Source organism: Porcisia hertigi, chromosome 26 (genome assembly GCF_017918235.1).
Source record: "Porcisia hertigi strain C119 chromosome 26, whole genome shotgun sequence".
In the NCBI taxonomy this organism is placed as follows: domain Eukaryota; phylum Euglenozoa; class Kinetoplastea; order Trypanosomatida; family Trypanosomatidae; genus Porcisia; species Porcisia hertigi.
The window spans coordinates 607,865-623,471 of NC_090585.1; the positions used below are offsets into that span (position 1 = coordinate 607,865).

The 15,607-nt window shown below is 55.3% G+C and overlaps 4 protein-coding genes across 4 annotated transcripts; all 4 read left to right on the forward strand.

Moving 5' to 3' along the window:
• Positions 1-3,030: 3,030 nt before the first annotated feature.
• Positions 3,031-3,678, forward strand: JKF63_04188 (uncharacterized protein; the record flags this gene model as incomplete). The annotated part of the gene is made up of 1 exon (XM_067900181.1): positions 3,031-3,678. The coding sequence occupies one exon, from the start codon at positions 3,031-3,033 to the stop codon at positions 3,676-3,678; it is 648 nt and encodes a 215-aa protein (XP_067756365.1).
• Positions 3,679-4,383: 705 nt separating this feature from the next.
• JKF63_04189 (uncharacterized protein) lies at positions 4,384-4,956 on the forward strand (the record flags this gene model as incomplete). Its single annotated transcript, XM_067900182.1, has 1 exon — positions 4,384-4,956. The coding sequence occupies one exon, from the start codon at positions 4,384-4,386 to the stop codon at positions 4,954-4,956; it is 573 nt and encodes a 190-aa protein (XP_067756366.1).
• Positions 4,957-7,795: 2,839 nt separating this feature from the next.
• On the forward strand, positions 7,796-9,853 carry JKF63_04190 (uncharacterized protein; the record flags this gene model as incomplete). The annotated part of the gene is made up of 1 exon (XM_067900183.1): positions 7,796-9,853. The coding sequence occupies one exon, from the start codon at positions 7,796-7,798 to the stop codon at positions 9,851-9,853; it is 2,058 nt and encodes a 685-aa protein (XP_067756367.1).
• Positions 9,854-12,744: 2,891 nt separating this feature from the next.
• JKF63_04191 (uncharacterized protein) lies at positions 12,745-14,673 on the forward strand (the record flags this gene model as incomplete). Its single annotated transcript, XM_067900184.1, has 1 exon — positions 12,745-14,673. The coding sequence occupies one exon, from the start codon at positions 12,745-12,747 to the stop codon at positions 14,671-14,673; it is 1,929 nt and encodes a 642-aa protein (XP_067756368.1).
• Between the last annotated feature and the right edge of the window lie 934 nt (positions 14,674-15,607).

Genomic DNA, 15,607 nt, shown 5'->3' on the forward strand with positions numbered 1-15,607 from the left:
CGCCTTGCACCGGCTTACATCCACCGAGGACCGAAAGTCGGACTTACCTTGGGCTTGCCAGCCGAATGAAAGGGTGATCAAGCGCCTCAGACATGTCGGCCCTGGTGAAAGAAAAGAATGAGCTCTCTGCAAAGGGCAACGCCGATGAGTTAGACGACATCGCCACCACCCACCACTACCACCGAAGGTTCAGCGCTCGAATCGTTCAGCGCGGGCGGTGTAAATATGCGGGCGGTGTTGCCATGCGCGCAATACTTCATCGTGAACAAGTGTGCTCGAATTGCCCGCGTAGTGCGCGAGGAGGGTGGCAAGGGGTACGGCGACCCGAGCAACTGAGCTACTCGGCTTTCTTCTCGGTATGATGAACGAATGTGTCACTTTCTCTGCCCTCCTTGCCTTGGCCTGTCCATCCTGCCGTGTAGCGGGGCTGCGCAGCTCGACCCTTTCACTCCTGATGGAGTATATGATCTCATCACAACAAGCGAGTGCGGAAGAGCTGCGTCGGATGGACCAGAAAAGCCTGTTCGAGCGACTGGGGCTGCTGGGTGGGTGTCGCAGCGTCGCCGGGCACCCGTTGCGTGTGGTGGAGTGTTGCCCTTTTGGTGAGGCGCATGTCGCCTTATACCTCCTGCTCTACCGCAGCTTGGAAAGGCGGTGCGGCCTGCGCCTCGTCGAACTTCAGTGGCAGCACATGCCGTTTCAAATGCTGTCCTTCCCTGCCTTTGCCGAGGCAGCGAAAAAACTCGGCGCTTCTGTTGCCCGACACGCAAAGAATCAGATATGCGATGTGATGCGGGGGCATTCAAAACTCCGAGAATCCTCACAGATAAGAGGTACCGCCGGGGAAAAAACAAGTTGAACCGCCGCCGTTCACGGAAGCTCAACGCGCCATCATCATGCCCAAGGCCGGTTGCCTCACATGTGCGGAGGAACTTCTTCGCGCGATCCTGCCAGAAACCGCCGCGCAGCCGTGGCACAGCAGCACGGAGGACCTCCAGTCACGCATCCGACGCTGCGACACTTACACATGCGCGGATGTCAGCCGCGGCGCTGGAATCACCGTCAGACAAGTGGCGGTTATCGTCGTCAAACGCAAGGGTGCTCACGAGCACGAACGACTTGATGTATGCAAGGATGCTGTGTTCTCAGATGAAGGTGTCTCAGCACGTGGCCGAGGCAGTGCAGCATGGTGACTGTTGTTCCTGCAGCAGTCACCACGATACTGCAGTGCTGTTTGTGGAGGCACACATCCCGTCCATGGCGATGCTACCCCACTGGCGTGATTATTCGCACCTCCTCGTGGACGAGGATGCTGTCGAGGGCACGACAACAGCGCCTGGGGCGGCCACTGCGAATAGCTCTCAAGAGGCCACATCCTTCTATGCTGCAGGCTCGTTTGCCAGGCGTCAGGAAACGCTGGGCCTAGCAGGGTTGCTAAGCACGGCGCAAGTAGTGGACTACGTCGCGCATGTGACCGCAGAATCTGCTGAGGCGCTGCCAGCTGGAAAATGTGCAATGGATGTGGAACAAGGAATGCAAGGGCTATCGCGAGCACGTGTCCGTCCCACTCTACCACGTCGACAGTGGTGCTGTGCCGGCTGTGCGGCTGCAGGAGCGGAGGCGGAGATGCCCTCGTGGAGAGTGCCGGGTAGGCGCGTATCCGTGGCGGCCTGTTGTGCGACGACGTAGGGCTGGGCAAGACACTGTCAATACTCACTCTGTGCGCGTACGACAGGGCGGTGCGCGAGGCCGGCAGCGAAGACGACGAGGAAGCCGCTGCCTTGGAGAACGCACCGTGGACCTCAACGGACCGCTGCCCTACTGGGCGTTTGGCAGCCTCGGCACCAGGTTTGTGCCCCACCCGATTGAACCGACGCGGCTACCGTGCACAACGCCTGTTGTGGTGCCTCTGTCGATCGCAGCACAATGGATCGAAGAGATCAGCAAGTTCTACCCAGCGGCGGCAGTACTCAGTGGATGACATGCGCCACGCTGACTTTGTCATAACATACGAAACGCTGTCGTGTGTGCGAAGGCTCGATCGCATGGGTGGCCAAACTTGACGTCACCAGAGCTCTTTGCGGCTGTGCAGCGGTACGCCAGCGACGTGGTGTGGCCACAAACAAGCAAAAAGGTGCAAAGTGGGATGGACCGCTATCCCCGTATGTCGGTGCTTGGTAGAAGCGATTGCAACTCTTCGGGGACAACAACATCCACTCAAGGCAGAAGCAGGCCGGGGTCCCTCCCATGTGAGTCCACCTCCCCCCCCCCTCGGATACATGGACGCTCCACTTGAACACTGTCGAGTGTAAACTGGTGTTCCAAGGCCCCTCCCTTTACCCTCTCGTTACGTCCGAAGTATCCAGATGAGGATGGAGCTGTGTCGTTTCTCGACTACGTAACGCATCCTCCCGAGAACAGCGCTCTCAGTGACACGTTTATCGACAGCGTGTGGGACCTGGTGACGGACCACGCCGCGAGATACCCCCGTATCTACAATAAGCTCATCAACTGGGAGCATACTTTCGGGGAAATCCGACTCACGGATCAGACCGGCCCGCACGTTAGCCTAGAGAAGCTGTTTTATGGTGCCGAACGACACCCGATTCCCGAACCCATACGCCGTGAACTGGTTCGCCGCATGCTGCTGCCATCGCTTTGGTGGGCTCTGCCAAACTTTTGGCGGACAATGGGCTATACCGACGTGGCCATGACCGAGGGAAGAACACGGACGGCAACCTTCTGGTCCGCTCAGTGAATCAAGCTCTGCGCTCCCTGTGGGTGCGTCGTCGCTTCGACACCCCCCCCCTGCTACAGGAGGATGGCGGTGAGGTCGCGTTTTGCGTATGCACCAGCTGCATGCAGCGCGACCTTTACGGGCATATCGGAGGCGAATGCAACGAACATCCCTTGCGAATACCGGCTCTGGGTGCCGCCGAGAAACATCCAAGCCGACTTTTCGTGTCTTCCCCGCTGCCTTTTCAAGGCGCCCACCCTCACACCACGGTGCGACATGTGCGCAATCAGCAAATGAACCGCGAACTTCAACTGGCCCCTGCGCGCCACCAAGCTCATCACGTGGACCTCACCACAGACGAGATGTACCTGTACGACCGCGTCGCGTCCGCTATCATGAACGCTGCGACGCGCCTGCATCGCCAGGGTGTCCTCTCATCACACATGGCCCACGTCATGCAGTGGGTGCAAGAGTTGTGCCGACTGCGCCTGCACCCGTCACCGCTGGATCATTACGCACTGCTGCGCGGAGATCTGGAGACATACTCGATTCGTGGAGTTTTACCGACGAGTGACGATGCTGCCCAGGACGAAAACGCCAACAAGTTGCTCGCGGACTCCTCCGTCGCGTCAACGCCACAAGAGGCGTTGGAGTGGGCCAAGTCGATCGCAGCAGCACTCAAGCCGGATTTCTTCAGCAGCCCGAGTGTGCCAGAGGAAACGGCGACGACCCTGTTGCAGTGCTTCCACATGTTCTGCAAGGAGTGCGTCCCTTGCACCATTGACGCTACCCGCAGTGTGGCGGGCAACACAAACCCGAAGTGCCCATACTGCCGCAATCGCAAGTCAATGCTGGGAGAAAAACGCGTCGTGGCAGTTAACGCAGCGGCTCCACCAGAGGCGGTGACGGCAGCCGCGTACGTGCCTTTGCTGAAGTGGTGAAGGAGATCTGGCGCACGATGCGGTGGCAGCGCAGGGCTACGCACCACAGATTCTGTGTGGCGCCTCGTCGCGCAGCGCCAACGCCGGACGCAGCTTAGCCTTTGCCAACCACGTCGTCCTCCTTGAGCCCCCACCTCAAACCCGCCTTAGAGCAGCAGGCAGCTGGACGCGCGAACCGCTTCGACCAGCGAAAGCAAGTCATCGTGCACCACCTATTCGTGCCTCGCACTATAGAGGAAATTATCTACCGACGGTGTACCCGGCTGCGCGGGCAAGTGGCGCAGAAACCGGAGACCCCAGCCCCAGCGGCGCACACAGTTCGGCCGCATTCCACCAACAGAAGCGTTGCTGCTGTTCGAGTATCCTGTGCCACCGCCGACTTCACAGTAAGCGGCGCGTCTATTTTCCTGATTCCAACTTTGTGTTTGCTCATCATCTCTCTCGTCGGTGCTCAGCTGAGTTAAGCCTTGGTCTAGACCATCACCTCTAGTGATACACTCTCCCTTTTGTGACCACGGGTGCTTTACCCAACGCGTGGATCCTGGTGCGGTCTTCGCCTTGTGGCACGAACCCCCCCCCCTCCCGCCCTCGTTTGGCGACCACCTATCACGTACCCCCCCCCACACACACACACAAGTGCGCATAAAATTTGAAAACGCAGTCTCCGGAGAAGCTGGTCCCACTATTGAGTTTCACTACAAAAATATGGGGTCGTGCAATTCAAAGACGACGCCCCACAGCGGCGGGGTCATCGATCCAGTCGATGCGCCCGTGAGCACCACACGCTTTCTCTGCTGTTCGACCGCATCCGATGCGGCAGGCAAGCGCAGCAAGCGGGCTCAATTTACTGGCCTAGATCAATCAACGCAGCACACTCGTCATGAAGCGGGGCGGAAAAACGCCCTGTCGCCCCCGCACTCCACTGAGCGTGCGCAACAAAGCGATGGCAAGCTCCACGGCAAAGCGGCCGTGCAGCGGGCAGACCTGAGGCCACCCAGAAGAAACCCCTCAGGGACCTCTGCCCGTTCTGTGCACACGGAGCCGCACCAGCCGCTCCGCCGCCCCACTGGCGACCACCAGGGTATCCCGCTGGATCGTGGAAAAGGGCCGAAGCCCGGTACGAGAACACAGCGCCGCCGCCAGTGTTGGACCGATAGCCCCTACACGGGGCAGGGCAGCAGCTACCCCGGGTACGCCTCCGCAGGCTACTTTCCGCCCGCGTTCGTGGAGGCGGGGGGCTGCTCGCATGGTGGCGGGGGCGATCCCCCCCTCCTTTAGCCCGCCAAGGGGCGCACCCCCCCCCTTGGCCGGGGCCCACCCCCCTCCCGCAAGGGGGGTGGCGCAACCCACCACCCCTGCGGGACCCACCACCCCCGCCCCGCCGTCGAAGCCGGGGGATGGGGGGCGCTAGGCCCCACACGGGCGAAGCCCACCACAGCACGCCACTGCCGTCTTTTGGCGGGGCCCGGGCCACCATCGGCCCCATCCTGACCCTTCGCGAAGCAACCGTGCACACCCGCCCCGTCATGAACGCAGAGAATTCAGTAGTGACTTTTGGGGCAGCCAAAACATACCATCCCATCGGCCTCGATATGCTTTGCAACCATCTCTACACAGGCGCTGTAAGGTGGAGAATCAGGCGCGCCGCAGTCAATGCATAGTAATACAAACAGGGTCCTTTGTGCAAGTGTGAGGGCTAGCCTGCCACCCCGTCCAGCTTTTGAGTGCACTCAGCGTTGCTTCCCTCACTAAAGCTATGAGCTTTCCTTCACCATTTCAAGTCGCCCCCCCCCCAAGGCCCTTCTACTGGCTTCCCTCCGCCGGGCTGAAAACATCGAAACCCTTTTGCGCTGGCAGCACGTTTTTTTTTTCTCGGCGCTACCATGACCACCCGCAGCCCCCACTACTCTTTTAAGCGCATCGCTGACCAATACACACTTTTTTTTAATTAAAGCGTCAGCTTTCTGAGCGCGGTGTCAGGGCTCAGTGCCCACTTTTTCTGCATCCCCTTCCACGCCCCTGCACTTCCCGGTGACGAAGGGGACTTCTAAGCGTGGTGAGAGGGTCAAGTGCCAACTAGAAGGTCATCAGGCGGGCGGGGGGTGTCAGCGTCACTCGCACCTATGCTTTTCCTTTTTTCTCCCCCGCCCTCACCGGCTACTGGCAGGAAAGCATCAGCTTTTGAAACACATGCAGTAGGTGGTGACCAGCCTAATGGGTGCTGTTCTGAAGTGACACGCATAGCGGGGGTGGGTCAGGCTCGCGGCAAAGGCGTTGGTCGGGTGACTGCGTGGGCATGGCTGCAACGCATCTTTGCACACACACACACACCAATCACGCGACAGGGCTATCACCGACAAGGCTGGAGTGCGGATGTTTACCCATCTTCAACAGCAATGGAGAGATGCTGAGCGGCGAAAAAAAAGTGCGTTTCCTTGGGGTTACTCCGTCTTTTGACGAGAATATTCACCGTAGTCTCAATTAAGTCCAGCGCCCTGGTGCCGCTGACAAGTCGCCTTTGACCTTTTTGTTTATGGAGGCTTTTGTTGTGAAGTTCAGGAACATGTTTTCAAAAGTCAGCAATGATGTGCCTGGTGTGATTTTCCGTACTTTTACCTTCATTACGGCACCATGGGTCTTGATGCGTGCATAGTTGTTTTCAAAGTGTGGCCCTTGCACGGTCGCAGCATTACTAGTGCGATGAATCGCAAAGTAAATGAAGTCCGCACAATATGTAAATATATAAATATACATACATATATATATATATATATATACATATCTGACGCAGAGGGAGAAACCACAAGCACCGTAGTTCATTGCCGATGGGTCGAGCTCTCATTTTTCTTTTCCAGGCAGGCACTCGACAGACCTTGCCGCTTTTGATTTCGTTTTGTCGCCGTAGCCTGGCGCTGTTTTCGAGATTCTGTGCGTATTCACTTTATGTAGTAGCGCCACCTACCTCTGCTGCCGGGTTTCGTGTGCTAGTGCAGATTTCTTGACCAACAGTTTGAGCATTTCCATAATTGCCGCCGCCTTTTGGACATGTGTACGCACGGATGCGCTGATGTGTTTCACCGGCAGCAGAAAAGTATCATCACCGCGTGTTGAGAAGCGCCCTGTTTTTTTCTCCCTCAGAACAAACCTTGTATTTTGTTGTTAAGCAGACTTCTTGGCACTACCGAGGGCTCAAGTGATCCATTTAGCGTGGACCAGCGCGCTTGTTTTTTTTTTACATGTGTATATATTTGTATATGTACGTGCATGTACATTACCAAGTTCTGCGGCGTCCTCTTGACTCCATTCTGATTATTCGCGCCTGGCAGGAGACTGCTGGATACTTGCCACCTGCTATTATTTGTGTGTGTTACTTTTCCCTTCGACTAGAAGGCGAAGATGAACGATACATCGAGGCCCGTGATGCTCTTTGCTGACTTGTGGGTTTTCCTTGGAAATGTTGGATGCAGCGGCCTTTCCCCTCCACTATCCCGCTAGCGTAGAGGCTCACCAGAAGTGCCGAATATTTTTTACCTCCTCCTAGCCTTACTGTCGATTTTCTCTACCAGTAGACACGGAAAAGTTTTGCGTGCTGAATATGTTTCATGTAGTCCATACCCTTTGAAGAAAAGGCAAAAACTAGACCCCTGTGCACACGCAGAAGCGCCTATCCCGGTAGTGGAGCCCGACGTTCTCTGGCGCACCTCGAAATCCTCCCAGCCAACTAGCTGCACTGTATTTCCCCTTGCTCATCTCCAGCATCTGAACGCTCGGCCTCCGATTCCACACGATTATTGAAAAGACCAAGAGGCGGAAAAATGTCGCTCTCGCCTTTGTCTTTCTGTGCTCTCCGGATGATTTAGGAAAATCCCTCGTACCATGGACGGCTTAATTCAAGCCTGAATAATGGCTTTGTGTCTGTGAAGGTGTCCTCCTCCGCCCCACATGCGTGCCTGTCCTGGTTTTCCCTACCCCCTCTGTGCAAAATACTCTGATTTTCCTCTCCTATTAGCCTCCCATTCAGTTTCACGGAGTCGCTTTTTTGTCCGGGAAAAACATCATCATCAACAACCCAAAACATATCGCTCTTAGCCCTCCTCCCCTTCACTTCCCATCCGAGATGGCGTCTGCACCAATATTTGCGAATGTGTCGACAGTCCAAAGATGTGCCGCTCTGTTTCCCAAGACGGTCGAAGGATGTGAAAGTGTGGTCAAAGCCGCCAAACAACGCGCAGAGCAGTCGCTAAGCAAGATCTACGGCGTCGCTGCTGCTGACCGCACCTTCAACAACACTGCCAAACCCGTTGACATTGCGGAAACCGAACTGGATGTGTCGACCAGTCTGCTGTCTGTCATTTCAAGTGTTTCGCCGAGTAAGGAAGTGCGCGATGAGGCAACAAAGTGCGTCGTCGAGCTGGAGAAATTTTCCATCGACTGTTTCGCGTCGAACCGCCAGCTGTACTCTGCGCTGAAGGATGTACATGACGCGCCGACGTATAAGGCCGAGTACGAGAACGGGACGGCCCCGCGTGAGTACAGCTACTGGATAGAGGAAAAGCTTGCCGAGTACCGCCGCAAGGGTATGGAGCTCCCGGAAAAGGAGTTCCACAGGGTTGTGCAGCTGCAGAAGGAGCTGGCGTCATTGTGCACGGATTTCCAGCATAACATCAGCGAGGATAAGACAGAGATGCACTTCACAGCGGACGCGCTGAAGGGCGTGCCGGAGAGCGTGCTGTCGGCGCTGCAGCGCACGGAGACCAACGAGTTCACGCTGAAGATGGACTACCCGACCTACTTCGGCGTGATGAGGAGCTGCGAGGTGGCATCAACACGCAAGGCGATGCTGCGCGCCTTCACAAACCGAGCCTACCCCGTGAACGACAAGGTCCTGAAGGACATCATCGAAAAGCGCCACCAGCTGGCAACCATCCTCGGCTACCCATCCTTTGCGCACCTTTACATCTCGGACAAGATGGCGAAGACACCGGAGACCGCTCAGAAGTTCGTGGACAGCCTGATCCCGAAGCTGCAAAAGAAGTGGGCTGCCGAAGCAGACCTGCTCAAGAAGCATCTACACCCCAGCTGTACACTATCGCCCACCGGCGACATCAAGGATTACGATGTCTCCTTCATGATCAACCTCACAAAAAAGACGCTACTGAATTTTAGCGAGACGGAGATACAGGAGTACTTCCCGATGGATGTGACGGTGAAGGCGCTCTTCGACATCTATCAGGCTTTCTTCGATGTGACATTCCTGCAGGTGAAGAATGGGGAGGAGTTGTGGCACAAGGACGCCATGACGCTGGAGGTTAAAGACAACAAGGGCGGCTCCACGCTGGGTTATATCATCCTTGACCTGTTCCCTCGCGAAGGCAAATATTCGCACGCGTGCTGCCACCCAGTCGTACCACCTGTGCTTTGCGGCGAAGACGAAAAGAACTTCTCGCCGGCACTGGTCGTTGTCCTGGCAAACTTTCCCGCAGCCACGGCGGAGCGCCCGGCTCTCCTTCTCCACGACGATGTTCAAACCTTCTTCCACGAGTTTGGACATGCCATTCACTGTCTGATGGGTAAAACGCGTATGGCGACCTTCGCAGGCACAAATGTGAAGCGGGACTTTGTGGAGCTGCCCTCGCAAATGCTGGAGGAGTGGCTATGGGATCCAGAGATTCTCCAGAAGATCACAAGCCATTACAAGACAAAGGAGTCGCTCCCACGGCCGCTAATCGACGCCAAGTTGGCATCGAAGAACACATTCAGCGGACGGGACACGCTGCGCCAGCTGCAGTTTGCGACGTACTCCCTGGGCATTTTCGGCTTGCCGTTCTCGACGCAGCCGCAGGACAACCTCAACACCACGCAGCTCTTCTATGATGTGGAATCGCGTGTGATGCCTGGTGTGAATTACGAGCATGACACGCACTTCGAGAGTGCCTTTGGCCACTTGACAGGCTATGGTGCGGGTTACTACGGGTACATGTGGTCGAAGGTGTTCGCGTTGGACTTGTTCGAGTACATTCGCTCACACAATGGCCTCCTCGACCCGAAGATGGGCAGCCGCTACGTGGACTGTATCATCGGTGTCGGTGGCAGCCAGGATCCGAATGACATGCTTGTCAAGTTTCTCGGCCGAGAGCCGAACGACCATGCATTCCTGCGTAGCATTGGTGTGTAAGTGGTGTGCGTAAGGGGAGAACACGGTGTTTGCTCAGGGTGCATGGTAACAGGTGCATAGAAGCATGGATGGGGTCATTCTCTCTGTCATGCCTGGCAGGCCGGCCTCTCTGCGACACTGCAGGGACGGCATCTGGTCGTATTTGAGACCCAAACATACCACATGCAACTACACGTTATATGGGAACCCTGCCCAACAGATGTACGTATTTATCCATCTGCATATTGCACCGCCTTCAAGGGTTCTTCTCTTTTTTTTCCGTACACCTTTATTCGGGTGGCCCCATATAGGCGTGTGTTGCTTCTGTGGATGGCTCACTCGGCCGAGTGCGTTGTGCACACCTGATGGTGTTTCTAGTTTCACTTATTGGTGCTAGTCTTATTTATGCACAATGACCGAACATTCTGGCATGACCCCAACGCACAGGCAGACACTAACCTCCACACGCACGCACGAATACATGGGACCCGTGACGTTCGTCATCATGCTCGTTAGTGATTGTTTTAGCATCATCACTTTTTTCTTTTTTGCTGCATCTGTCTGTCTCCTCTGGATGCGCCTCCTCGGTGGTGGTCCCCGTCCTGCCGTCTGCGATGACCGCGCTAACAGGAGACTACAAAACATACGGACCCCTACGTGAACTTTGGGTGCACTTGATGCGGGGCATTCATCTTTGCTCTTCGGCTCGGCGTGCACCGCGTACCGGCACTCCATGCGAGCATCTAATGATCACGCTGTTGTGTAGGCACCGCAAAGAACCGTTTTTTTTTCCTCTTCAAGGTCTTTTTCTGCATCCCCTTCCACGCCCCTGCACCTCCCGGTGACGAAGAGGACTTCTGAGCGTGGTGCGAGGGTCAAGTGCCAACTAGAAGGTCATCAGGCGGGCGGGGGGAGGAGGGAGAGGGAGAGCGGGGGGGGTCAGCGTCACTCGCACCTATGCTTTTCCTTTTTTCTTCCCCGCCCTCACCGGCTACTGGCAGGAAAGCATCAGCTTTTGAAACACATGCAGTAGGTGGTGACCAGCCTAATGGGTGCTGTTCTGAAGTGACACGCATAGCGGGGGTGGGTCAGGCTCGCGGCAAAGACGTTGGTCGGGTGACTGCGTGGGCATGGCTGCAACGCACCTTTGCACACACACACACCAATCACGCGACCAGCACGTGGCAGGTGGAGGACAGGGTGTAAAGTTGAGCCCTTACATGGTTGTATAGCAGGTGGGGCAATAAAAAGACACTGTATTGAGCAGTTACAAGCAAAAAAGGAGATACCAAAGTGCAACAAGAGGTGCGCTCCTGCTGTGTCTCCAATGCGCAGGAGAACGTGAAGAGAGGGAGAGGCTCAAACATCTCTTCTGTGTGGGTGACATCATCTGTCCACTCTTCTCCCCTCTAGTTTAAGGGGGAGCAGAGAAGCGACTGATGTGCACGCGATATGGCAGGCTGGAAGGCCACGAACTTGCGTATATGCCATGTAGGCAAGTACCAAGCGCCAGCGGTGTGGACACAGATGCGTCAAGGGTGAATGGCCTTGCAAGACCCTTCGTAGATGTGCACCTTTGTGCTTCCCTGCTCCCCACCCCCCGCCCACTCTCTGACAGCTCATATGTAACTCACCCTGTTTTTGCCACATGCGTGCGCATAGACATGCACACCCCGAATTCAGGTGACAAGACACTCCGTGGGGAGCCTTTGATCCCAGCTTTACTTCTCTAGCTGCTGCTGCTGCTGCTGCTGTTTCGCGACGCGCCACTACCCAACATCACCACCCCACCCCGTCTTTCCTTACGCTTCGTCTCGTCCGTCTATAACACTCTTATCTTTTTTTTTTGTCGTCCCCTCACCCCCACCCCCGTTTGTCACTTGCGTCAGCACAGATGGTGTTATCGCCCCATCAGGTGCCACCACAGCAACTGGAATACGGCCAATAGCAGCGGCCGCAACCCGCGACGGCAGTGTACGCGTGTGATATGTAAGCGCAGGCACGGCCATCGGAGCTCGTCTTCAAGCTTGGGCTCCAGCAGTCTTTCCCTCTAGTGTGGAGATGAGGAAAATGCCGTGATGGACGCTGCACCACGGGTGGCGACACAGCGGAGACTTTAGTGGTCGTTCTCTTGGACGTTGCCGCTGATCTCTGACACCTCGTAACTACAGCCACTGACACCATTCTATTCTTACTCGGTATCGATGCGCTCTGACAGATGCGATAACAAACTCCGCCATGCTCGCTCCTCATGGCCAGCATTTCGAATTGGAGGCAAATCAGAAAAGAGGCAAGGCAAGAAGACAAGAGTTTAAACTGGGGAAGCTGATGTAACCGCGTAAACACACATCCATGCAGAAAGAGAAGCGTGAAGATATCCGCCTTCCTCGCATTTATGTGTGTGTGTGTGTGTGTGTCATTTGCTCAGCACATGACATGCGTCGGTGCACCAGCGCATTAGCTTTTTTGTTTCTGGGGAAGAGGAGGTTTCCTCCTCCCCCCTCCCACAAAGCACATCAATAATAATAAAAGCGGCTAAAAAAAAAACCAAGAAACCACCACCACCACCACACCAAGTAAAACGGGTCTCCTCTCTCTCTGTGTATGTGTGTGTACACGTCTAGCGCCTTTCAATTCTCTCTTGATTGACTTCGCGAGTCTTCCGGACATGACATGACATGACATGAAACGTATTCGGCGAGGGAAAAAAAAAAGACCTCCGGTAGAAAACAAGGTCCGCCCCTCTCCCCTCCATCCCGATCTGTTTTTCTCCCTTGATGTCAGCCAATTAAACACCTTTTTGAGTGTTTTTTTCCACCGCTTTTACTCCTTCACCCCTCACACGAATTTCACCGAGAGTTGGGGGAGGGAGGGGGGACTCTCTCCGGTAAAACAGCCCCGAATCGGCTAAAATGAACGCACTCATTGACAGTATTGTACACAGTGATGCGCGCGCCGAGCTCACGGAAGCACAGCTGCAAGCCCTCATCGGACTTTTCACTTCAAACTCCTCGGCCCTCTTGCCCGGCCATGCACTCTTCCGAAAGATTCACGCCACAATTGCAGCGTTCACCTCTCTAGAAGATGCATCCCTCTGTCTTCGGTTGTGTTTCCTCCTCTGTAGAGAGGTGTCACACCGCGACGTAATTTTTGAACTCATTGAAACGCACAACGCACAGATTGAGCACATCGCAACTCTGAGCATCCCCGCGCTGGCGGCGTCGCACGCGGCGCGCCGCAGCGGGACCACGTGCGAGATGACCAAAGATGCCAGCTTCCTATCTCAGCTGGTTCTCGTTATGCTGGCCTCTGCTGAGTCGAGAATAAACGCCTCTCATCTCGTGGAGTTCATCGGTGCTGACGTGGAGAGCACTGTAGAGATACTAGTGCTCTGCTACGGAAGTGTGTGCGGGACCCTTCCAGGAGTGCCCGCCGCTGCCTCCGGACTCTACCAGCTGGAGATGGCCACCCGCCTCATCGAAGTCCTTCGCGAGATGACATTTTGGACTACGTACAAGGAGCTGCACTCGAGTAAGGGCGCTGGCAGCAACACAAACGAGAGACAATCGCACTCTACCGGCAGTGTGTCGATGAAAACCCTTTCTGGACCGTACCGCAAACACATTGGCCAGCTCATTTCTTATCTTGTGACGTACGACTTTTTCGGTTCCATGTGTGTGTATCTGCAGAGCATTGTCAAATTATATCTGTCATCACCCAGTAGCTGCAGCTACTGCGACGGCGACCAAGGAAATAGGGCAATGGCTTTGCCCTTGCTTCGCAGCCACCTCTTGCTTCTGCAAACCCTGTTAATGCTGACTGGACAGGATGAGCTTGTCTTGCGTAAGGCACTCTACCATTGTGGGTTTCACAGCAAGTTATGTGCGATTTTCATGAGCCTTTATTGTAAACAGCGGGTATGCTTACCTGAAGAAGGGTCGCTGCTTCTGCAGATGGTAGCAGTCTTGGCAACACTAACGTACCAAAGCGCTAGCTGTCATGAGTTCTGGACTGAGAACAGCAGCATGCTGGTGGAAGCCGTAAGCCGCTCCGTTGTCACGCTGAAAGACCCACGCACATCTGCCGAGCTTGTGGCACAGCTGGCGCGCCTCGTCGTGAACTCCCACAGTAAAGCTGCTGTGGTGCCATTACTCAGTGCGTGGGAGAGTGTCCTCGACTCTGGCGGCAAACACTACGTTTCTTGCAGCCTTAGCAATCCCAAAAACCGCGGCCGCCTGCTGGATATCAGCAGTCCGTCATATGAGGCCCTGCGGTGTATGTTTCATGTGAACACTGCCGACGACCTGCCTCATCAAGGACGATGCGGTCGTGACAACCGAAGGCAACGAAACTCAGGTCCTGGAAGAGCCCGCTCACAGCGACGCGGCCGCTCTCGTCTACGACGAGCAAGACTTCAGCAACGCTTTCACCTCCTGGTGCAGTGCGCAGCGGCACCGACTGCGGTAGCGCAGGAGCAGGCTCAGGTGCAGCTCGATTCGCTCGATTACACTGGAGATTTCTCCGAAGACGAAAGCAGCGACAATACATCAGACGCGCAGGAACCCACTTCTGCCAATGAGGTGGATCTCTCACCTTGGCGACGAGGTCCGCCGAGGAGTGCGATCCCCATACGGTACATCTGCTCTCTCTCCCACTCATTGATACGTTCGACCCCGGTGTTGTCATCCACTGGCTACGTCTTTGACGAAGACGTTATAATGCACTACCTTCAGCACCACAACATCTGCCCCATCACTGGCACCCCGATGTCGTGCGCCGACCTCGTCGTCGACACAGCTCTCAAGGAAGAGCTCTCAAAGGTTCAAGCCAACTTTTTGTAGCATTGACAAGATGTTCAGCGTTGTGTTTGTGTGTGTGTGTGTGTGTGTAGGGTTTTTTTAGCAATGCCAAGAGGGGGTGTGGGGTAGTCATCATATGAGCACTCCCCACACACACACACACCTCAGGTATCTACTGCAGCTTCTCTTGGACTTACTGTGTCCACCAATCTGCCACCACCCCACACCACACCCCCACCAAACCACAACCTGTGATGTACTGAACTTGGGGAAGAGGGCAGATGCCCTTTCGATGTTACATCAGTCAATGTCGAAGAAAAGAGAGTGAAATGCACCAGCAGCAACAAACAAACAAAAACCAAACGACAAACATTAAAAGAAATCGACTGCATAACGGACACAACTCTCCCGGTCAACCTCCCCTTCCCCCTCTTCCTCCTCGCATACCCTCTCTTTGCGTGTGTATGTGGGGCGTCGTGTTTTCCTTTTCTTCTCGGTAAGAAATACATGAGCCCACATCAAAATCACTTGGGGTAGGAGGAGGAGGAGGAGGGGGGGAGACGCCCAGTCAAGAGGCTCACCTCACTTCCGCATTCCAGCCAAACCTCATATCAGACCCCACTCTTTCCCTCTTCTTCCCATTCTCCTCCATTTTCACTTTGTGCGCCACCGTGTATTTTTGAGTCTCGGTTTCACTGCGATGCATTTATACGCATTACATGAACACCCAAAAAAAAATCTCCGGTTTTTTGTTTCAAATCGAACGGGTGGGTGTGCAGAAGTCGCGCATTCCACCTTCGCTCTCTCCTTATTCGGTTGTCTCGTTGGCTACTCTCGAACAATATATATATCTAGATTAGTGTGCTTTAGTTTTCCTTTGGGTGGTTGTGTCGTTTCTTTGTCTACCCTCTTATCATCACAGGCTTTGGAAAGTGTGCGTACATTCGCGAGTGCGACTCAGTTTTTGTTACAACCA